Source organism: Ammodytes marinus (genome assembly GCF_949987685.1).
Source record: "Ammodytes marinus genome assembly, chromosome: 9".
Lineage (NCBI taxonomy): Eukaryota > Metazoa > Chordata > Actinopteri > Uranoscopiformes > Ammodytidae > Ammodytes > Ammodytes marinus.
Window position 1 is genome coordinate 21,481,239 of NC_137213.1, and position 24,580 is coordinate 21,505,818.

The 24,580-nt window shown below is 39.1% G+C and overlaps 1 protein-coding gene across 2 annotated transcripts; it reads right to left on the bottom strand.

The window, feature by feature from the left end:
• Positions 1-6,591: 6,591 nt before the first annotated feature.
• Positions 6,592-22,863, bottom strand: LOC307255573 (uncharacterized protein). 2 transcript variants are annotated; one of them, XM_080034265.1, is made up of 10 exons: positions 22,744-22,863; positions 22,101-22,127; positions 14,582-14,890; positions 13,208-13,240; positions 10,966-11,097; positions 10,696-10,788; positions 10,388-10,453; positions 10,212-10,300; positions 10,028-10,119; positions 6,592-7,727 (listed from the first exon to the last, which is right to left on the bottom strand). In XM_080034265.1, exons 1-9 carry the CDS (start codon positions 22,799-22,801, stop codon positions 10,045-10,047), a joined length of 882 nt encoding a protein of 293 aa, XP_079890391.1. In that variant the 5' UTR covers positions 22,802-22,863; the 3' UTR covers positions 6,592-7,727; positions 10,028-10,044. The 2 variants fall into 2 exon arrangements, with proteins under 2 accessions (XP_079890391.1, XP_079890390.1); XM_080034264.1 differs by having other exon boundaries at positions 10,388-10,516.
• Between the last annotated feature and the right edge of the window lie 1,717 nt (positions 22,864-24,580).

A 24,580-nucleotide genomic window follows, 5' to 3' on the forward strand; every position in this document is an offset into this window, starting at 1 on the left:
GTATAAGACATTGGTGATGCAAATTGTGACTACACCAGTGATAAAACCAGCAGAAAGGCATGAATGGAGGCGGAGTGGAGTCATAGTGAAACCACTGCAACCCAAAGAAAGTGCAATACATTCATACCTCATGAACAACGATCAAATAACCCCTGATTACGCCCTCAAGAATATGCTCTCCCTTTTTTAATCTCATTCATTGTGGGTTGTGTGCATTGACCAATCAGGGGAAAAATCATCATCATCATCATCATCATCATCATCGATGAAAACTAGAAAATGTAGTTGTGATATCATTAAGCCAAAAAATTATCTGCCATTGAATACATTATTCAGTTTGACAGTTAATTTTCTTTCTTTTTTTGTTGTTGCATGTGTTCAATTAGTTTTCAACAGGAACTTGCAAACATTTCTTTCATTACTTATTTATTTAGTGTTGTTTAAGTGTTATGTCCCTTCTGTACTATATGTCTTGTATTGAGCGCCCTTAGGTGCTTAAGTAAGTCTTACACAATGTTCATTATACATGTTATTTCTTTTGTATGATTTTCATTTACAATGGCTTAAAAGGATTTAGTTGTAAGAAGTTTTGTGTACAATACAGCACTATTTACTATTTATAATAAACTGTATAAAAATGCTGAAAGCTGCGACTCTGAGTGGGTGTCATTCATGGGATACCAGGGCTGTGGTTGCTTTCGAGAAGACTGAAGCCATGTTTCAAAGAGAAAAAAAAAGAAAGTGTGTGTGTGTATTTGTTATTTTACAAGTTTAAATTTGACACATTTTAGAAAATGAATTCAAATTGAAAAAATATATAAAGCCTTCTGGATTTACTCTGCATAATTCAATTCTTAGCAGTGTGGAGGAGGCGTTTAAACACCGTTTAGACCTTCATGTTAGGACATTCAATTTAGGGAAACATAATCAAACTGGAAAATGAATACAACAAAATATGAAAATTAAGTAATTGAAATATTTTGTGGCCGTCTTCTTGATTTCCGGTTAAACATTTGTAAACATTGGAGTGGTTTCTTTAGGGATTGGAGACCGCAGCATTTCTAAAATCTTTCTTTCTTTCTTTCTTTCTTTCTTTCTTTCTTTCTTTCTTTCTTTCTTTCTTTCTTTCTTTCTTTCTTTCTTTCTTTCTTTCTTTCTTTCTTTCTTTCTTTCTTTCTTTCTTTCTTTCTTTCTTTCTTTCTTTCTTTCCAGCTGTTTACCCCCACCCTATCTAAATCCAGATGAGCAGGACATTGACCGTATACCTATACCTCTGTGTGAGCTGCATCCCTCATGCACTCTCCTGGAGCACTAAATTATAAATAAACCCCCTTTCATAAACACTCCTTTTGGACAAATTCCTGCTCCCTGGGGGCTCCTTCACACCCCTTAATGACTAAAGCAGAGCTGCTGTAAATTATATAAGCACATCGGCCCACAGTCACACTGGGACATCCGTCACTGACACGGCTGTGCAGGGTTCAGAGGGGTTTTGACTCTCACTTCCAAACAGAAAGGAAAAACACTGTTCACCCAGTTGGCAGTCTTCTCAAAAAGGGTTACAGATATCACGTTTGCATTTTTTTTTTATCACTCCCTGTAGTATTTTTTTGTGGATTATTTTCTCTAGGGTGTTAAAGGATCAGGTATGCAGCTGTCCATGTCGTTCATGGTTTATCAAGTGTGCATGCATAAGACTACACTAAATATTAGTTTTTATATGTTTTAAATGCTTTTTTTTCCTGGTGCATATTTGAGTATGACCCTGTTTATGTGCGAGTTTCTGCTCACTGTTTGCATCCAACATAGCCTAGATCAAGGCAAGATCACATTTCACTATTTTCTTTGCTCTCTACAAACTTTTTGTCTTCTTTTTTTTCCTCTTTTACAAGCGCTCATCTTGTAAGACACAATGAGTGAAGAAGCCAAAGGGGTTGCTTTGGAGTGGAGTGTCAGTCAAGCAGCAACACACTGGAGACAACTTAACCTCTGACCCCAACACTCTTTGAAATGAGTAGACTACTTGACCGGAGCTGACAACAATCCAAGCGTCTCTTCAACTTCCAAGAGCCAAAATTGAAAGTGAAGGAAGGAGCACAAAGAGCTGAGAGAAAAAGGGGACAAAAAAAAATCAGTTAGGAAAAAGAGTTGAAAGGGTGCTGGAGAAAATATATGTGGAGACAAAAAATATTTCCTTGAATTGCTATCTGTGAGTTTGGATCAAAATGAAAGAAATATGTCGGGCAAATCCTTCACCATTATGAGGTCATAGTTGTGCTTTTATGACAGTTTTGCATGCGTCCAACTAGACAGAATAGCAGTGGCCTTTATCTATCAAATGCCACCTTATCAAGTCTCTTCAAGAGTGGGTGGATGACTCACAGCGTGCCTTTCCCAAAGTGGTAAGTGCCTGCCGCTCACACTTTCCATCTGCAGTGCTTTCTCAGTTGACCTGGTCCTTTTTCTGTCTAATAATTTTGGTTTATTTTGTGTCTGTCAACTTTTTTTCCGTTGTCTCCCACCTTCCATTTTGGTATGAAAGGCATCAACCGGACCCTCCTGCTTCCTCTTCTTTCCAGATGCCAGCAGCTCCTGGAGGACACTGGTCTCCACAGCAATGGACTGCAGACCAACAGCACTGTTTCCAGCCCCACAGTGAGCCCTCTGTCCAGCACTAGCCCAGTGTCCACCATCGCCAGTTTCAGGGAGACTTACGATAATGCCTACTTTTACATCCTGTTTGTCATGGTCTTCTACTCCTTCATGGCCATGACACTTTTCATGTGCTTCGTTGGCAGCGACGAGGAGAAAAAGGACCCCTACGACGAGTTCACAGGGACCGGCCAGCCGTCAACACAAAAATTCAACACAGGCCACATGGTGGAGAAGTTTTACTTTGAAGAGGAGAGCAGCCTGTGAACCACAGGCTTTCTAGGGAGCGGGAGGGAGGGAGAGTATGAACGCATGGGGGGGATGTTTTGACAGTCACCAAGCCAGGAAAACGTCAGTGCGGACTACTCAGGCAAGACCTGCTAGTGATTTTGCAGAACCTGTAGTAAGTTCATTTTCCCCTTTCCCCCTCCCCATCCATCTGACAATCAGAAAGCACACGCAAGCAGGCAGGCCGAGCGGCCAGCCGGCAGGAGGAGACGGCTGCCTCTGATGATCTGAGAGAAGGGTGGAAACATGGAGAAGTGTGGGTCAATGGCAGGCCGGAATCTCCTCCTGTGAGGCCCAATCAGGATCAATAACACCGGGGCCTTCGACATGCACACACCGCAGGATACCAGGGGATACCTCAACTGACTGATGGTGTGGACAACATGGACACTGTGTGTGTTAGTGTGTGTGTGTGTGAGAGAGAGAGAGAGAGAGAGAGAGAGAGAGAGAGAGAGAGAGAGAGAGACTATTGACCTGCCATTGGTTTTCCTATTATCCTAATTTAGTTAAAGTCAACTGAACATATTGAACAAACTAGATAAGGGTTATGCATTGTTTTACTGAAAATACGTTTAAGGCATTTACAAACATATATTTATGAATTATAAAAATGTTGGGGTACGAACATGAACTGTCCACTTAAATGTTGATTTACAGTATGGATTGTAAGTTTTGTCATTTCACTCTATTTTGTCATTTCACTCTAGAAGGTATCCTACTTTCATTTGATCCTGATTGCAGTTTCGATAGGATGTAATGTAGCCTAAACCAAAATGTTAATGCACGCAAATGATGTTGCTGAATAAAAATAAAATGAAGACTCACTCTCAAATTGATTTTAATTAGGCCCAAAAGCCCCTTGCAATAAGCCAAGACCGAGCCACATTCCTTTGCCATTACATAGTAACTGATCTTTGTAGAGTCGACGCACAGGCCGCTCCAACCTCCCGATGACCCCATATGATCTAAGTTTACAAAGCTGTGGCGAAACATGAACCCGAGACCCACTCTGCAGAATTATGTGCAATTGTGGGATTGCGGGGAGGACACACGCTTCTGATTTGCACCACGCATCGCTAACGTCACCTTTGCGGAGAAGGGAGGAGAGGGGGGACGCTTTAAATTAGCGGACCCGGTATAGCTGAACAGGTATAGGGCCTACGGTTGGGAACGGGTGAAGGAGTGAATGAACGACACTGATGCACGTACCAGGCAAGTAGGTATGCCTATAATACAATGACAAGAATAATTCAATTATTTTTTATTTTATTTATTTTTTATTTATTTTTGCATGATGGTCTTCTGAGCTATTACATCTCCGGGGGTCAAAGGTGGGTCCGGACTGACAATGCTGGTCTAATTTGAACTATCCGCTCCTATAGGATATGCCGGTCCCCGAGGCCATGTAGACCCGCTTCCTCTTCTTGCCCCTCATAATTACATTTTTGTCCCATCCTCTTCATCCCCTTGAAGTGCTGGGGTCACCACGTGTAGAGATCCATACCTGACATAACAACGATGCCTTGATGTTTTTGGGGAGCTTTCCCCAAGTATTCAACAGATAGTATACTGACCGAATTAATTGGCTATGTGCATTTGGATCATTTTATAGGGCTTAAAATGGAAACTGATCATTTACACCTTTCCTCACTTCCTATCTTCCTTCTTTATGCGTTCATTTATCGTAAAAGACAACAATGCAACGCAAACGTCGTTATTAGCATTTTATTTTATTTATCTAATTTGGCTATGTGCATTTTACGGATTCGGATTGTTGAATGATTAAGTTTGAGTGGCTGTTCACCATTATTGACAGTATTTTTTTTTAGACATAACATTATGCAATACATCTTTAATTTAGCCTAAACAATTATATCAGCATTACAGGTAGACTTTATTACACTTTTGTGCAGAGGCTTTTGTGACATTAGCACCACATGATGTTGTGTCAGATAAATAAATGGACAGTATGAAAACAGCATAGTTAAGAAATGTAGGCTACTTACATTTTCTTTTCCATTTGAACTATATATATTTGTAAAACAGGCTGTCCCAGACGCTCCTGACACAACAGATCAATAGGTCTGCAGACAAATTACTGCAGGACATTGAACACAAATATTAAAGGAAACCATAGGAAAGCTTGCTCCGCACTCAGTAATTAAAACAAAGGTATCGTGGGTGATAGGGCCCCGGGAGAGTGCATCAATCAACAGTGATCATTGAAAAATGTCCACCGTCCTCAATTATTATTTTAAACATTGCAGTAGATGCATCACACACACACGCACGCACGCACGCACGCACGCACGCACACACACACACACACACACACACACACACACACACACACACACACACACACACACACACACACACACACACACACACACACACACTGAATACGCAATAAACTGTATGATGAAAATGAATTGCATCTATTTACACAAAATACAAATCACATCTTCATTGTCGTGCTCCTGGGTTTTAAACAAAGTCGTATCGGTGAACAATACCTAAGACACCTGCATAAATAGAACATGCATGTTGCCCTTTAAACTGTTGACTCAACCATTGGATTGTATCCGCGTCAATGACTGTCTTCAAAGAGGATAGTTGTCCTGTCGGACACTTGGTTGCAAGCTGTGGATATTGCACCATCTGCTGGTGAAGATGTGACTGGTTTGTGTCAGTGAGTTCCCTGCTATGTTAAGAAGGAAACTCTTGAGAAGCGAGAAGAGTGTGTACAGGTGTGGCAGCTACAAAACTAGGCCTACAACAATACATTCAACAACAATATTAGGAATACATTTTGGAGGAATAGATGTATTGTCTGCATACCACTTACCTGGAGTAGTGGAAACTGTATCCTAAAGTTGTGCTGTCATTTAGTGTATCCTTAGTGCTTGCTGCCACCTACTGGTGTAGATATCATACTGCATTTTTTGTAGGGGTTTCATTTGTAAAGGTTTTTACAATACAAACCTGTCCATAAACTGACTTAGCCTACATCAAATGCTTGAAACTGTGCACCTTTGTGTTTTTGTGTTTGCCTTCACTTACACTGTGTGAACATGGGAGTTGTAGTCAGGATAGAAATCCTTACATGTCATGCAGGTCATCTAACAGAACACCTGTAACAGTTATTATTAGTTTGACCTGAGCATCTGGCTGACTGGTTGACTTTGGGAAGAATGAAATGACTGATTCTATAGTAAAACGCTGATCTTAGATTGGGTCAGATTTGAGCACTTAGACACGGCATACAATGATACTAATATCGTTATAATAATAATAGCTTTGTTGTATATAGCTTCTTTTAAGAAACCCAAGGACTCTTTAGATGATGTAGGTAATACATAGACTGATCAGGGCTTCACACTGTTGCAGTGAACAAGACCCCTATGAGAGTTGGATGTTTTTTTTGGAACTTTTTGTAGTGTTTGCAGCTGTGTTTTGAGCTACAAAATGAAACTCAGATGTGATTTCACCATTATTTAAGAAAACACATAGGTGAGTGTCCAAATGTTACTTTATTGAGCAACGAAAGAAGGCAGTGATGTAACATAATCATGAGGTACACAATATTCAGTATACACGCATTCAAACACACATTATGACGAACTGCCAACAATTGCAAACACAAAAATGTCTAACTCAATCATCATGTATTATTTGTTTTACATTGTGGCCATTATGGTATACGACATAGGCACTAAACACACATCTCCACATGAAACCATACAAACTGAAAAAAAAGAAAAAAAAATACTATTGAGTTCCCTCAGTAAAACAGCGCCCCCCACAGCCAAACAATTTACGTGTTTCTGTAGAAGTGAACCGTAAAGCAAAGCTGGTCGCACTGTGAGCTTGCGACAAAGAATATAAATACAGCAGAGTTAGTTAGTTTTCTAATGTTACTGTTTAGCCGGCGGTAGCAGCAAGAAATAAAGGGAACAACCTCATTTTCAAGTGATAAAAGATTTTGACATAGGCCTAAACATAACCACTTCACGTCCGAGAGGGGGATGGGGTTCGACGTCAAAACGTAAGTCCAATACTACATCCAATGTCCTTCTGTCTGTGTCTGACTCATTGATAGCTGGTGTCTTCCCTGACTATTAAGGGACTCATATTCACTTTGTTTGTAGCCTAGCCTACTCTGAAGCTGTTTTGTTGTTGCTGAAGAGTGCTCGATTGACCAATTTTGTATTTTGGTGTTCAGTCACTGATGTAGCTAATGATTAGTCAATTAACAAATCTCGTTCCAGCTTCTCAAAAGTCTTATTTTCTGATTTCCGTTGTCTCGTTTGAAAATAAACTGAGTATCTTCGGTTTTTGGTCTGTATGTTGGACAAGATGAGACATAAGAAGACATCATATTTGGCTTTAAGTAAATGGTAATTGAGTAATAGAGAAAAATGATTAACAGATGAAATCATAATGACAATACTTATTTTAGCCCTTGTTTGTTTGATCTATGCCCTCAACTTAACAGTAGGCTACTACACATCTAAATTTAGTGACCACAAATTCCATTTGTTTGAATTCATGTCTTTTTGATTGAGGTGAACAGACACTTGTTCAAAAAGATGTTAAGATGTTCATTTGATATTGCATAACTGATTAATCAACTAAATGGTTCTATTACTTAACTTTTATATAAGCAACATGTGCAAAATAAGAACTTAAAGTTGTAAACTCCATATACAAGGTAAAAGACTGTCTTCTTTCTCAGTCAGCCGACACTAGGCTCCAGCAATTCTCCTTTATGCCCCCAAACTGACCTGCAGGAGTTACAACAACACACCAAATCCATTAATAAACACATATCATACATGCTATGGTTCAAATGGAAAATCATTCATTGAAAGCATGTAAATATGAATACATGAAAATGGCTCATACACTGAGATTCTATATTGTTCAAATGAAACATCACCTTGCATTTTAACTTAAGGGCACCTTCTGTCTTGGCTTCTGAACTAACCCACTGCCTACATGGATGCTTAATTTCATTGTCAATTTAAGTGATACACATTTTAAAAAATGGGCTAGAACATCCATTGCCAACTTATTTAAGCTTTTACTGTAAGTGTTGGCAACATACAGTCATATGAAAAAGTTTGGGAACCCCTCTCAGCCGGCATTATAATTGACTCTGCTTTCACACAAAAAAGATAAAAGTGGTATGTCTTTAATTGACCAGGAACAGCTAAGTACTGGGATGTTTTCCAAACAAAGATTTTTTGAAAAGCAGTATTTGGTTGTATGAAATTAAATAAAATGTGAAAAACTGGCTGTGCAAAAATATAGGAACCCTTGTGGTTTTGTTGATTTTAATGCCTGTAACAGCATGTAAAACTGATGACTTTAAACACAAAGTTGGTTGGATTATGTTGTTAAGCCTTGAACCTCATAGAAATGTCTGTTTAATCATGATAAAATGTATTTTAGGTGCCTAAATGCAAGTTGCACTTCTCTTTGACTCTCTGCTGAAGTGAGACAGAATGGGATCATCAAAGCAGCTCCCAAAAGATCTGAAAAACAAAGATTGTTCATTGTCATGGTTTAGGGGAAGGCTACAAGAAGCTTTCCCAAAGGTTTCAATTGTCAATTTCGACTGTAGGGAACGTTGTCAGGAAATGGAAGGACACAGGCATAGTGGCAGTTAAACCCAGGCATGGCAGACCAAGAAAAAAACAGGAGCGGCATAGGTGGAGGATTGTGAGAATGGTTGCACACAACCCACAGATCACCTCCAAAGACCTGCAAGAACATCTGGCTGCAGATTGTGTATCTGTACATCGTTCAACAATTCAGCGCAATTTGCACCAAAACATCTGCTTTTTATAAAGACCAAATAACTTAATTTTTGTCTCATCAGTCCAAAGCATTTTCTTCCAATATGAATCTGGCTTGTCTAAATGAGCTTTTGCATACTCCATGCAACTGTATCTGTGACGTGGGCGCAGAAAGGGCTTCCTTCTCATCACCCGCCCATACAGATGTTTTGGTGCAAATTGCACTGAATTGTAGAACCATGTACAGATACACAATCTGCAGCCAGATGTTCTTGCAGGTCTTTGGAGGTGATCTTTGGGTTGTGTGCAACCATTCTCACAATCCGCCGCATATGCCGCTCTTGTACTTTTCTTGGTCTGCTAGACCTGGGTTTAACTGCAACTGTGCCTGTGTCCTTCCATTCCCTGACAACGTTCCTTACAGTAGAAATTGACAATTGAAACCTTTGGGAAAGCTTCTTGTAGCCTTCCCCTAAACCATGACAATGAATAATCTTTGTTTTTAAGATCTTTTGGGAGCTGTTTTGATGATCGCATTCTGTCTCACTTCTGCAGAGAGTCAAAGAGAAGTGGAACTTGCATTTAGGCACCTAAAACACCTTTTATCATGATTAAACAGACCTTTATATGAGGTGCAAGGCTTAACAACATAATCCAACCAACTTTGTGTTTAAAGTCCTCAGTTTTACATGCTGTTACATGCATTAAAATCAGCAAGACCACAAGGGTTCCCATATTTTTGCACAGCCAGTTTTTCACATTTTATTTAATTTCATAAAACTAAATACTGCTTTTCAAAAAATCTTTGTTTGGAAAACATCCCAGTACTTAGCTGTTCCTGGTAAATTAAAGACATACCACTTTTATCTTTTTTGTGTGAAAGCAGAGTCAATTATAATGCCGGCTGAGAGGGGTTCCCAAACTTTTTCATATGACTGTATATTACACCCTATCCAGCCAAACAGGCCCGTCTGCCTTGATCTGTTTTTGGCTGCTCATCCTGTTAATACCTGTTAACTCCCAACACTTAGTGCTGAATAAATATGTGGTTATATGCAATTGTATTTGCCAAAGTGTTAAGCAAGCACTAATCTTTAAGAGTTTATACAGGTTAAATCTGTATAATTTATGTTGTTTTTTGAGAGTTTTGCACTCTGTTGTCAGTGTGGGCGACTGTGGCTCAGGTGGTAGAGCGGGTCGGCCAATGATCAAAGAGTTGGCGGTTTAATACTCGCCCTGCCACTTGTGTCATGATTGTTGTGTCCTTTGGCAAGACACTTTACCTTTCACAGGACCTTTCTCATGTGGGATTGATGTGTCTGATAGTCGATGTACAGCCCTCACAGTTCTGCTGGAGAAGGGCCTGGGATATGAACTGTGAGAGAGAAGACACATAAGTGTGTATACTGTATATAGTAATGTTTTGTGATACTGCGTGATGTTTATTTGAAGGTTGTTTGTACTTGCATTGGATACAGCCTCTAAAATCACATCTTCATTTTCCTCATTACTTGATAGAACTGAAACCTTTATGTGGACAGTCGCTATTTGGGCATCTGAAGAAAGAAAGGTGCAAATAAAAATGCATTTGAGCATTTAAACTGTAAACACTGAAGTGCAAATATCCATTTCACTGATTTTACCTTTAGCTGAGCTGGTGCTGGTCGTGGAATCTGTCTTTGTGTTGGAAGGTCCAGTGTTTATTTCTCCTGCTTGTGAAGAGGTGACACTACTAGTATATAGAGTTCGACTTGTTTCTGTCAGTGTGCTTGCTAAGAGGATAAGAAAATGTCAAAAGCCTGAGGTGCTAGAGCGTGCCAAAGGAAGTGACTGACTAATTGTTATTTATTATAGTTTTGAGAAAAAATTGCCAAGACAATTTTTAACATTGACAAAAAATAAAAATGCAAATTTAAAATGGTTTAAGGGGAGGCAAATCATAAAAACCAACCTGTAGCTGTGGAGAATGTGGGTACTGAAGTATTGCTTCCTCCTGATTGGGCAGTCATGCTGCTTGTTGCACTCTGTGCTGTTGTTGAGGAGACTGAGAATGAGGAAGATGGATGAATATCTACTAGTGTAGAGGTACCACTGCTGTCTGTTTGGCTGCTTGCTGTGGGTGCTGAAGTTTTGTTTGACAAGACTGTGGATGGTAGACGCCACAAAAATATGTTCACTATAAATCACACAAACCCTATCTCATCGGTTCTCTTTCACTCACATTGTGTGCAGATTAATTTGAAGTCAGGACAGCAGTCATTGACTGTCTCACAGTATTCGTCACATAAACATTGTCCTGTGGAACAGCTGTTGTTTTGACCAGAGCAGCACTGCATAGGTGGACCTGCACAGCCTGAAACACACACACAGCACAGCTGTATACAGATCAACAATGTACCAAACTATGGCTATATTTTTTATCCATATGCATTACTATTACAAAATGACACTGTTGGCTTACAGAAGCATCATGATGCTAACAGTAAAGCACATGACTGATATGATACAGTAGCTAGTGCAGACATAATGGTATTAGCAATTGTCGCTGAGAGTGCTAATATGTGGCTGTCTGGCAGTGCTGTTAGTGTCCATTTAGGTCGACAAGGACCCACTTCAAATCGGAACATGAGTGGTGAAAATGCTTTAAGGCTTCCTGGTGGATGAGCTGAGAGAAATTAAAGGGTTGTTGCTGATCATTGCGGGGTTGAGGCAGAGGCAGACTATGACCCTGTTTCCACCTGGGATTATGATGTGATTTTGTTCAATGTGATAACAAGTGGCCAGCTCTCTGTCCGTGTGTTCACATTTGTCTTTTCACATGTGACTTCTTTGTCTACATGCGATCGGATTTCATTTACCCGCTCTGTATGTAAATCAACACGTACATAATTTCCGTTTGCATTGGTGTTTTTAACCGGTGGGGTTCAAACAAGTAAATGTACAGGGCTGTACAGTGCCACAGTTTTAATCACATTTGCTATTAAAATGCATTACGTGCAAAGATAATTACAAGTCTAGGTTGACGAGATAGGCTACTGTCTCATTTAGACAAAGAGGAGCGATGCACAACACTGCTTAGAGGGCTCTACATTAACACTCGCCAAATCATCATCATCATCTTCAACTGAACTTGAATTTAGAACTTTTATTTGAATGTTTCATTTCGAATATTAACTGATTCAGATTCAAGTATAATTAATTCAAATTCAAATGATTAATTCATATTCAAGTGTATAAATTCTAATTCAAGTATCAATAATTCAAATGCAGGTTGATCAATTCATATTCAAGTCGATCAATTCAAATTCAAGTTCTACTGACACATATCTCTGCCCATAGAATAGTTCTGTTAAATCTTATGTGCAGAAGAAGAGGCTTGCTTTTAAGAGCGGATCAGTCTCTGAGTTACATGTGGCTACTAAAGAGCTGAAAATTGAAATTCTTAAAGCAAAACAGAAATATAAGACTGATTTGGAGAATAAAATGGCTGCCAATAATTTGGGCTCAGCCTGATCTAGCATGAAAACCATAACGGGCCTCCGGAATCAGAGACACAGCAACCATCTCTCTCTAGTGGACTTCAAGTTGGACACTGAGTTTGCTGATGCTCTTAATTGCTTTTATAATTGTTTTGATACTCTTGATTTTAGCCATGAAGTTCAGGAACTTGGTTTGAAACTCAAAGAAAAACAGCACTTTCAGAAATCACTAAATTATATTTTAAATGTTTTTAACTCAATAAAGGTCAACAAAAGTACCGGCCCTGACAATATATGTGGCCAACTACTTAAATCCTGTGCTAAAGAGCTCACTTTTTAAACACCTGGAGGGAAGTGGGTCTCATGCTCGACTCCTTTATTTTGACTTGTCATCAGCTTTTAACACAATCCAACCCCACATCCTGGCAAGCCGGCTTTTAGAACAATTCAACCTAGGTTTTAATCTTGTGGGCTGGATTGTGGATTTTTTAACTGAAAGGTCACAGTGAGTAAGGGTTAATGGAGTACTCTCCAGCCAACTCTGCTCCTCTACTGGTTCACCACAGGGATGTGTGCTGTCACCCTTACTTTTCATCCTGTCACCAACATGTGTCAAAGTAAATATGAAAACAGGACTGGAGCACTTTAATTGTTTTACCTACTGTATGTAACTTTCCCATTTGTGTTTTGTGTGTATGTGATGTCCTAACTGTGTGACGGAAGCTCACTTTTAAACTGCAACACAAGTTTACCTACGGTACGAATAAAGTAACCTGAACCTGAACCTGAACCTGAATGTGTTTTTTGTGATCCGATCTCAATGCGTCTTGAGAGTGTTTTCACCTGTAGTTAGAGCTGTATTCATGTGATCCGATCACAAAAATCACATATTAAAGACAAATGGAAACGGGGTCTATGTGTGGCACTGGAGGAGGTGGGGGGAGGCAGGGGGTACAGTGAATGAGGTGGTGTTGTGGATATTACCTGACGTTGTGGTAGTGGGAGCTTTTGTTTGAGCTAGAAAATAAAAAGGAACAGCACAGTGGCATATCACTTCATTGGAATTCAGGAAAACATACTTGAATTGAGCCCATGCTCAAGATTAAATTACAAATTCATCATGATCTAACAAACGGTAATAAAACACATGACTGATCATAGATTTTGCTATAGTATGTAGTGTGGATAAGAGTGCTTATATGATGTGGCTGTCTGGCCGTGCTGTTAGTGTCCATGTAGGTCAGGGGTGTCAAACTCATTTTCACAAAGGGCCAAATTACAACATGATAATCACACTAAGGGCCAGACATGTCGCTTACTGAAATGCATTCTTTTCAATCCAAAAATCAAACAGCATATCTAGGTATATAACCTGCGTACATACAGGGCCATAGGCTAGGTTTTGTTTAAATATTTTGGGGGAACAAATTATTTGTGGGGGGTATCGGGGTGATCCCCCAGAAATTTGTGTGCGTCAAACACTTAATTTCCTGCATTCTGGTGGATTTTTCTGTTTCTGTTTTCTGTGCCTTCTGTGTCAATTTATTGTGGAAATGTCTTTATTTTTGTATAGGAAAAGACAACATTCAGGTTTCTGGTGAAACAATTATAAGGAATATACTGTAATGCAGTAGGGCTCTCAGGCATTCTGGATTGAGCCACAATATTTTTTCTCCTGTATTTTTCTAAACTTTCTGCACATTCAAAACATATCAAGTTTTTTTTATTTAATTTTGTATAGGAATCATGACCCAGCACCAGTGTTAACTATTGATGACACTTACTTTACATTGGTAATGAAATGCAAAGCCACCATTGGAAACGAAAGGGGTGGGCTATCAGTGGCTATCTAACGTTAGCTACTGAGCTATATTGTAACTTGAGACAAAAGTTAGAAACCAGATAATGTTAGCATTCATCCTTAGACACTTGACACAATCAATCATCAATATTAGCATGCTATTTAGCCACATAGATTGGCCTATTGACAGCCATTAGAAAACTGACATATCCTAGCAGTAAGCTACGTGAGTGTCCTAACGGTTGGGAGCGTGTGCAACGTGCGGATATGGCACAGGCATGAGAACAAAACAAAAAAAATATTTTATTTTGATTTATTTTTTCTTGCGGGCCGAATTGAATGGAATTGCTGAATTGGTTCGCGGGCCAGATTTAAATATTGAAACGGGCCAGAGTTTGACACCTCTGATGCTAGAGCGTGCCAAAAGAAGTGACTCACTAATAATTATTTATTATAGTTTTGAGAAAAGATTGCCAAGAATAATTTTTAACATTGACTTAAACATTTTTCAAATGCGAATTAAAATGGTTCAGGGGAGGCAAATCATAAAGACCAACCTGTAGCTGTGGAGAATGTGGGTACTGAAGTAGTGCTTCCTCCTGATAGGGCAGTACTGCTGCTTGTTGCACTCCGTGCTGTTGTTGAGGTGACTGAGAATGATGAAGATGGAGGGATATCTACTAGTGTAGAGGTACCACTGCTGTCTGTTTGGCTGCTTGCTGTGGGTGCTGAAGTTTTACTCTCTTCCACCAGTGCAGATGTTGCAGTGCTGCCCGTTGTGCTGGGTGTTCTAGAACTGAAGACTGCGGATGCTGAAGTTGGGCTGATATCTGTAAGTGTTGTACTGGCTGCTTTTGTTGACCAGACTGTGGATGAGCGGTATTCATTAGTATAAATGGTAGAAGCCATAGAAATATGTTCGCTATAAATCACACAAAACCCTATCTCATCGGTTCTCTTTCACTCACATTGTGTGCTCTACATTCAGAATAAATGATTTGACGTGAACACAGTCAACAGTTAGCCTAATACAGGGCTATTCAATTAGTTTTGAATGGGGGCCGGTTGGTGGAAATGATCCAAAATGAGGGGCCAGAAAAAAATGCCTAAAATTGATGAGCATCACATCAATAGCTACATATACTGTAAAACACTACAACGACATAGGAGTGCATATATTGTCTTTATTTTATCAAATAGAGTTCACCAGCTTATCAAAAAAAATCCCTATTTGATTAACATAGGCTGCCTGTTGTTTAAGTGTTTAACAATCTTATCAGTTCAGGAAAACACAATAGGTTAACTCTTCAACAGTTTATCAAAATACATAGAAATAAATGTACTCTAAGTGCAACAGCTTATCAAAATACAGGTAGGCCTAGGTTTACTAAGAGTGCAACAGCTTATCAAAAAACATATAAATAAATGTAGGCTACTCTAAGTGCAACACCTTACAGTGGTTCCCCCCAAAAATGTGTTTGTCAAGGGGTCACTGTCCAGGGTCATGGTAGGTGCGGCGCAGCGCGCCGCGGCAAAAATTTTGGCTGTATTTTGCTCAAAGATGCCAATGCACAGTACAGAAATAAACAACTGCTTATTTGAATACAAAAAACTACAGACACTGACTTTACAGTTGTGCAATTTTGTTTGCTATGTGAAGGTATAAATGTTGTGCAAACATGCAAAGTTCTACTGGTGCAATATTATGCAGACACACTAAATACAAATAATGGACCATACACTTACACTGCGGTACAATCGCGCCCGCAAAGCTGCATGTGCACATTTATTTACTGCAGATCGCGGCCTTTCGTGCAGTTATGACCATGCAAAAGCACACATCACACGTGCTAGTACATTGATTGTGCACCACTAAAAAAAAAAAATAAAAAAAAAAAATCTTTTTTTTTTTTTTTTTGGGTCGGTCGGTAGTCAAGGCGGGGGCCAGTAAATATTCCTTCGCGGGCCGCACCTGGCGGGCCGCACCTGGCCCGCGGGCCGCCTATTGAATAGCCCTGGCCTAATGGGTGTTCACTCTCTTCAGCAGCAGAACGCAGGTGGAGCTGCATGCTTCAAACTGAATGCGGACGTGCTGTAACAGGCTTATCTACAGTCAGGGCTGTAAGTGACAACAAACTCAAATCTCACAGTTTCTCTGAGTTTAATTTAAATAAGAGAAAAAAAATCTTCTGAAAAATACCTTTTTTTTCCCACAGTGGCCCTAATACCCTGTAGTTGCTGTTCCGTCAACCTGTTTTATTTTCATTATTGTTATTAGAATCTTTTATATTAGGTTATTCAACCCAGTCTCTCAGTACAGTGTTTAGAGAGAAATCAGGAGAAAGCCCGCCCACAGATGGATTAGCCAATTAGCCTCTTTTATTAGTTTTACAGTCAGAAACAAAATAAGGGGAAATTGGACACAAACAAACTGCTTTTTCCCATTTTCTTGTTTCTGTCAGTCTTTTTTGGCTTTGTACCAATAAACAAGAAAGGAGAATTCGGCTTGTACTTTCGTTCAGGGCCAACGGACTGCGGGGGAAAGTGCGACAGTCTTGGGGGGGCCCAAGGAGGAGGGGGGCCCATCATTTTTTTTTTTTAATTTTTTTTTCACTTTCTACCCCATAAGGGGTAGAAAGTGGGAAAGCTTTCTAGGGCCCAGCCAATTGGGGGCCCATGGTCTTTGGAGGCCAAGAACCTAGCTAGGCTAAACTTTATTTTTAACCGAAATTCACTTTAACCAATTCAAACTTGCATGACTATAACTAAAAAACAAACATTTAATTTATTGTTACTTGAGTGAAATGTCAATATCTGCTGACCATCAGCTACCTCAGTTTGTGTGCGAGCCCAAAAAAAGTCTGGTGTTTACACACAGCCGGCGCTCCCCTAACGGCAATTTAAAATGCCTGGCTCAGAGCCATGTTTATATGAACCGCGGCCAGAACGTATTTAACAATAAGGTTAGTATAAACATAAACAAATGTTCACTAAGCGTTCGCTGGACATTACCTATATGCCTTTAAAACAACATAACTCTATGTACATTTGCCAGGGCGCAGTGTGGAAAATCTGCTGATTGTAGGCCTTGAATCTGTTACGGGTTGGTCGACAGCCCAGATATTGGAAGCAAAAAGGGACCACAAAATTAAAATCTTGAATGCCCAACAATCTAAATTAAGTACAATAAAGTACATTTTGTGCTGACTCTGGACTGGAGACCATGTATTTAGGTAGATCGTTTTGATTTGGTCCAGTCTACCATTGATGGTATTCAATCTGGACCATAATAAACAGTATACTGTATATCTTTTATCACTTCTGTTTCTTTGGTAATAGTGAAGATGAGTATTTGAATCTTGTGTGCCTGTGCTATTTGTTTATCTGAGACGATACACCTATTTTGAGAAACATTTCCTCCCCCACCCTAACCCAGGGCAGGTGGACTGGGTACCACAGAACTGTGCTGAGGAGTAATGGAGGTTGGCCAGGGGACTTGTAAAACTTATGATTTTACCCCTTATACAGTATATGCCTTGAAGGCTTCCCACCTAGTTGTGGCAGAGGTCTGGGATGTGTTAATGTAAAGATAAATATCAATTTGTTCCCCCAGAAATTTTAGAAACTTTGAGGCCAGGATACCTTTACTTTTAACTCTCAAAAAAGAAACTAGTCTTGAATAGCTTTTTTAAGTTTGAGTACAGTAAAATTATTTATATGATGAATTCAGGCTTCTCCATATATCAGATACATGTAGTTCTTTAATACAATTATGCATTACTTTCCTTTACTGTACTCGGACAATATCTGTGGAAGCATTAAACCCAGATTATATTATTAGAAAAGTAGACATTTTCTAAATATTTTAGATTGAGCACAGCGGTGTGTAACTGTTTCAAACATCATCACATCCTATGAACCATTTGTGTGCCATATGGTTACAAAATTGGGTTTTGATAATTGTACAGTTTTGGCACATGGATTATTTTACCTGAGTCGTTCTGCTACTGGTGTCTGGGCGTCGTTCTATGAATTGTGAAAAGTATTTGGACCTCATTGAAAAAACAAGTTTGCACCGTTTGTAGTTAGTTCTTCTACATTCTTGAACTTGTACGTTAAGAAATGTAAACCTGTTTGTAGACTGAGGAAAACTACAGAGTAATTACCTTGTCAACTTTATAAGAATGAAGAAGAACAAGAAAAGGTAGACCTGTTTTATGTTTTACCTGAGGGGTCCAAATACTTTTCACAATTCATAGAATAACACCCAGACACAAGTAGCAGGACAACTCAGGTAAAATAATCGAGCCAAAACTGTACAACAATATATCAAAACCAAATTTTGTAACCATATGGCACACAAAAAAGTAAAGGAAAGTAATGCATAATTGTATTAAAGAACTACACTTATCTGATATGGAGACACCTGAATTCATCAAGGAATTATTTTTACTGTAACTCAAATTTAAAAAATCTCTTCAAGACTAGATTATTTTGAGAGTTCAAATTAAATGGATAATGGGCTGAAATATTCTACAATTCCTGGGAGAACAAATTGATATTTATTTTGTGATTAACACGTTACTACGACCAGGTCGGAAGCCAACAAGGCATACTGTATAAGGGGTCAAATGATAAGTTATACAAGTTCCCTGGCCAGCCTCCATTCCCCCTCAGCTCAGTTTTGTGGTACCCAGTCCACCTGCCCTGGGTAAGGGTGGGGGAGTACATCATGTTATAATAAAAATAATAATACATTTAATTTATTGGCGCCTTTCAGGACACCCAAGGTCACCTTACAAAGCATAAAAGAAAATCATCATAAAATCATTAAAAACAAGACATTGTGGAAAAAACAAAAAAAAACAAAACAAAACCAACAAACAAACAAGACAGGGACCAGTTATACTTTGTGTGCGAGTTTGAAGAGGTGAGTTTTGAGTTGTGACTTGAAGGTTGTAATGGTGTCTGACTGTTTTATGTGTGAGGGGAGGGAGTTCCAGAGCCTGGGTGCTGAACAACTGAATGACCGGGCACCCATTGTGCTGAGGCGTGATGTGGGGATGGATAGTAGTCCTGCAGAGGATGAGCGGAGGGAGCGGGAGGGAGTGTATTCTTGGAGGAGGTCGCAGAGGTACTTGGGGGCTAGGTTATGGAGAGCTTTGTAGGTGAGGAGTAGGGTTTTGTATTGGATGCGGTAGGGTACTGGGAGCCAATGAAGTTGGATGAGGACAGGGGTGATATGGTCAGATGATGCTGTTTAAAAGGCATAGGTAATCTCTAGCCAACACTTGGCGAATCTTTGTTTATGAATACTAACCACGTTAATATTTGTCTCTCAGAGCCAGTGCCCCACCTAGCCCTTCCCCGAAATGTCAAAATCGTAAATATAAACAGCTAATGGCTCTGAGCCAGGCTTTTTAAAATTGGTGTTAGCGACTTTTTTTCAGCGTGCCGTGCACACAGGACGGACATAAATGGAGGGTAGCAGAGGAGTAGATATTGTCATTTTACCCAAGTTACAATATTTCAAATGTTTGTTTTGTCGTTATGGTTGTGCAAATTTTAAATGGTTATAGTGAATATTTCTGTTAAAAATAATGTTAGGCTCAGTTAGGTTCTTGGCCTCTGAAGACCATGGGCCCCCCAAGGGCTGGGCCCTGGAAAGCTTTCTCACTTTCTACCCCTTATGGGCGGCCCTGAATACAGCCTGTACCAGAAACTAGTAGCATAGAACATGTGCAGTATGTTTCCTTTGTTGTTGCCTGCTCCACTAGTGAATACTAGATTCGGGTACAGTGATGTTGAAGATATAGAAGTGTTTAAAACTTGGAAACTTATAGTTGTGTGGCGACCGGTGGCCACACACACCCAGTCTATCAACATATGAGACATTGCAGAGAAAAGTCAAATGAGTGCACGAGAGTGAAGGGCCAAGCAAGTTAAACAAACTCTCAGCAAACTCTGCAACTAGAAGGACTGAATGAAATGTGTTGAAAACTGTCTCCAATGATAAAGAATACTAAGGCTAACTTGGGAAAAAGGCCCTATGTCCAAAATTCTGAACTACCCCTTTAAGTTTAAAGACACTGCTACTGTCTTTGCACTTTGGAGGAATGCATTTATTTTCATGGGGGTAAAATGTTTTTTTTATTACATTTTTTAAACCATAATTTTTATTATTTTGAAAACAGTATGCCTAATAGGCATTACAAGCTTTATTTTATATATTTTCAATGATTCTTAATATGTGCATGTTTTAAATTGAGATATACAGTCAAGTGCGAAAGTTTGTGAACCCCTTGAGCCTTTTGGAATTTTATTTATTTTAACCATTATTAATTCATTTTTATCAATACCAGTATTTTTTATATGAAATAACAGATGTTTGTTTATCAATTCAACATTTTTCTTTTCCAGAAATCAATTGTTAAAACAGATAAAACAAATTATTTGACGAATGTTGTATGTGCAAAAGTTTGTGAACCCTGAGCTGCATTGCTTAAATCGAGCAGGTTGACACAATCAGGTTGGCCAAATTGGTTGATGAAATAGACCAATGTAATGAGAGATCTTTAGGAAAGAAATTGGGTGGCACTAGATAAAACAGAGATAAAACCAGGTCAGTTTAGGCTCACCAAAGTGAACCCATACAGGTCAGACATGCTAAAAGGGAAACAAATCTCAGAGGATCTCAGGAATAGAGTTTTGATGTTACACATTTGTCTGGGGACAGTTATAAATTCATAAAAAAAAATTTGAGCTCAATCGGTCCACCGTGAGGCAAATCATCTACAAATGGAGAGCTTTAAGAGTGACTTAACATCTGCCTAGAAGTGGACTTCCTTCAAAAATATCCTCAAGCGCCACAAGAAAAGTGATTTTTCAGGTAAAAGCCAACCCAAACATTACACCTGGAGATTTGCAGACAATTTGAAACCACCATTATTCACTTGGGAGAAGGTTCTCTAGGTGGTAGGCAGAATTGCGTTTTTGCCCAAACATGGCGGTTTTGGTTATGACCAAACAGTTCAATTTTTGACTAATCTGTCCACAGAATAAGACTTCAGGTATCTCCAGGTGCTCTCTGGCAAAGTTGTGACAAGCAGTTTTGTTCTTTTTTGAGAGCAGAGGCTTCTTCAGCAACCATCCCATGAAAGCCATGTTGACTGAGTTTTCTTCTTATTGTGGAACCATGCACATCTGTCCCAGATGCTGCAAGAGAGGTCTGCAAATCACCAGATGTAATGTTTGGGTTGGCTTTTAACTGAAAAATCACTTATCTTGTGGCGCTTGTGGATATTTTTGAAGGAAGTCCACTTCTAGGCAGATGTTCAGTCACTCTTAAAGCTCTTCATTTGTAGATGATTTGCCTCACGGTGGACCGATGGAGTTCAAACTTTTTTTAAAATAATTTATAGCTGTCCCCAGACAAATGTGCAGCATCACAACTCTATTCCTGAGATCCTCTGAGATTGTTTCCCCTTTTAGCATGTCTGACCTGTATGGGTTCACTTTGGTGAGCCTAAACTGACCTGGTTTTATCTCTGTTGTATCTAGTGCCGCCCAATTTCTTCCCTAAAGATCTCTCACTACATTGGTCCATTTCATGACTCAATTTGGCCCATCTGATTGTGTTTACCTGCTCCATTTAAGCAATGCAGCTCAGGGTTCACAAACTTTTGCACATACAACATTCGTCAAATAATTTGTTTTATCTGTTTTAACAATTGATTTCTGGAAAAGAAAAATGTTGAATTGATAAACAAACATCTGTTATTTCATATAAAAAATACTGGTATTGATAAAAATGAATTAATGATGGTTACAATAAATAAAATTCCAAAATGTTCAAGGGGTTCACAAACTTTCGCACTTGACTGTATGGGTTTCAAAACCTGTAAAGTAACTTTTAAAGTAACTTGTAATCTAACTTACTTACTTTAAAAAAAGTAATCAGTAATCTAACTTAGTTACTTTTTAAACCAAGTAACAAGTAAAGCAACTACTTTTTAAAAGTAACTGTGGCAACACTGGCAGAGGGTACAGTGAATGAGGTGGTGTAGTGGATATTACCTGACGTTGTGGGAGCTTCTGTTTGAGCTAGAAAATGAAAAGTCACAGTGACAAATCACTTTATTGGAATCAGGAAATAAAGACACTAGAATAGAGCTCTTAAGATAGGAGAGGAGTCTGGCATTGATCTCTCTGGTAAAGCAAAAGCAACAGGCTAATGCTCGCTAAAGGGATTACTGCTCTGTCCAGACAGCACAACTTACTTATTTTCTTAATTAAGTTAAGACTAATAACATAATAAATACATTAGTAATTTATTATTCTGAGGGTAATTATCACCTGGAGATCTGTACAATTATCACTGATTAATGACCTCTCAGCAACATGTTATATGTTAACTACTTTTGCTTATGACCATTTCTGTGATTTAGTTTTAAATAAAACAAAGCTAAATTGTTAATAATAAGTGGAACTGCACTTTTGAGCTTTTAATTATTTTCCATGATTTATTGCAATAACGAAACAGAGTCATGCAGTATTTAAATTATTTAATAATTAAGCAATTAACTTTTTCCAATCTGGGCACAATAAAATAAAGTTAAACAGCCAGTTAAATCATTGTTTTCTCCTATAATAAGATAATTATACCATGACTTCACTAAATCAAACCTTTCAACATTAACTATCATAATGATTTACTCACCATCATAGTGTGGTAGCAACCCCAACAGGAGAAGGAAGTACAATGTAAAGCAATCCATGACTGACTGCTGAGTCTAACCAGGGTTCATTTGTACATACTGTCCTGGCAGTGAAATACCAGTTTGTCTAGTTAGGATGAGAATTGAAATACCATTTGACAGTGTCACAGCCCGGCTCAAGGAAATGACAAAAGAGGAGACCACACAATAAAGGTAGTTTTACCAAATTATAATTTATTTCAGTGTATCCCCTAGAATTTTTTTTAGGCCCGGTGGTAAGTGCTGATAAAGAGTATGCGTGCCGCATGCGTACCAAATTTCTAGAAGAAATGGACCAAAACGAACCCCATTTGGGATGAGCCTCTTTTGACAGCCCCGTTAAAAATGAGGGCATGGGGCGCCCTTAGCTCAGTTGGTAGGGCGTCCCCCCCATTGGCCTCGGCCAGCAGCGGACCCGTGTTCGATTCCAGCCCGCGGTCGCTCTCTGCATGTCACTCCCCTCTCTGCCCCACTTCAACTCTGTCTCTACACTATATCAATAAAGCATACAAATGCCAAAAAAAAATAAAATAAAAATAATTAGGGCATAGGGTTATACTTTCACATTCAGTACGTTTGTACATGTGGTGTTTCTCACAGGATTTTTAGATCCTGCTGGGTGAGAATGGACCCTCTAGGGAGGTCTGGGGGCATCCCCTGCAGAAGAAACCTTATCCTTTTAAAGTTAAATGCATCAATCTGGTGCACTTTGAGAGGCGAAATCTGTTTAATGCTGTGCTCTGTAAACAACTGTCATATGTCCTGCCTATAACTTTTCTATAATAATTTGGAGACACAAGCCATGTAAACTATTGAAGAAAAACACGTGGATTTCAATTAAAAACAATAAACACTAAAATCTAATATAGACTGGTCCTGTCTAGTACTCATTTCTGGAATAATCTGAATCACCTCACCCATAGACGGATTATGAGACAATGGGCCCCTGGGCACAAACTCTTAAAGGGCCCCCCCACTCCTCCCTATCCAGTCCGGTACACTGACTTTTTTGCACAGATACATACAATTAATGGCAAACCATATTAAGGAAGTCAGTGTTTCCCACAGGTTTTTGGGATACTGTTGGAGGGACCCTGTACCATGTTGGAGGGTCCGGGGGCATGCCCCCCAGGATTTTTTTTTTTACCTTGTTAAAGTAAAATGCATCAAGCTGGTGCACTTTGAGAGGAAATTTTAGAGGCTATATCAAATCCTGAGATGCAGAAGGAACATTATTCATATTTTTCTTAAACAGATTGGTCATATCTGTGATGTACGTTATGTCACAGATTAAACAATGTCAGCTTTCATTTGGAAGAGGATGACTTTGCAGTATGAAGTATAACAGGTTTTTTTTAACACTCCTGGCAAACTAGCCAGACTATTGATAGCATCTGATCTGCTTGACTTGGCCCATTGTCACATTATCAACAACAGCCTATTGTTGGTAAGTAGTCCACATGGTTTCCTATTCAACATCGTGAAATCTCAATCTCTCTGTCAAACATATCTTGGTATCTGTGTATTCACAATGAATAAACGTATTGTTCCTGAACCATCCACATTTGTCTTTCTGTCATAATTTAATTGCTAATTATTGAAGGTAACTGTAGCAGAGATGGAGCAGATTCCAATTCTTATTTTTTTCTCTTTCTGTGCTAACCTTAAACTGTGAATGATACAAAATCTTCATTCTAACTCACAATAGATATGCTGTAAAAACTATACCAGTGTGCCACACACTTGGATTGACCTTGGCTTTCACTCTAAGTAAAGATCATGATGTTTCTTCATCTTAAA

Bases quoted from the DNA above. Each gene is read 5' to 3' on its own strand.
- LOC307255573 (XM_080034264.1), bottom strand. From the start codon at position 22,801: ATGGATTGCTTTACATTGTACTTCCTTCTCCTGTTGGGGTTGCTACCA. The intron at 22,128-22,743 runs GTGAGTAAATCA...TTCATTTTCTAG, and splicing joins GTTGCTACCACACTATGATG to CTCAAACAGAAGCTCCCACA. The intron at 11,098-13,207 runs GTAATATCCACA...TGTGTGTTTCAG, and splicing joins TCCCACTACCACAACGTCAG to GCTGTGCAGGTCCACCTATG.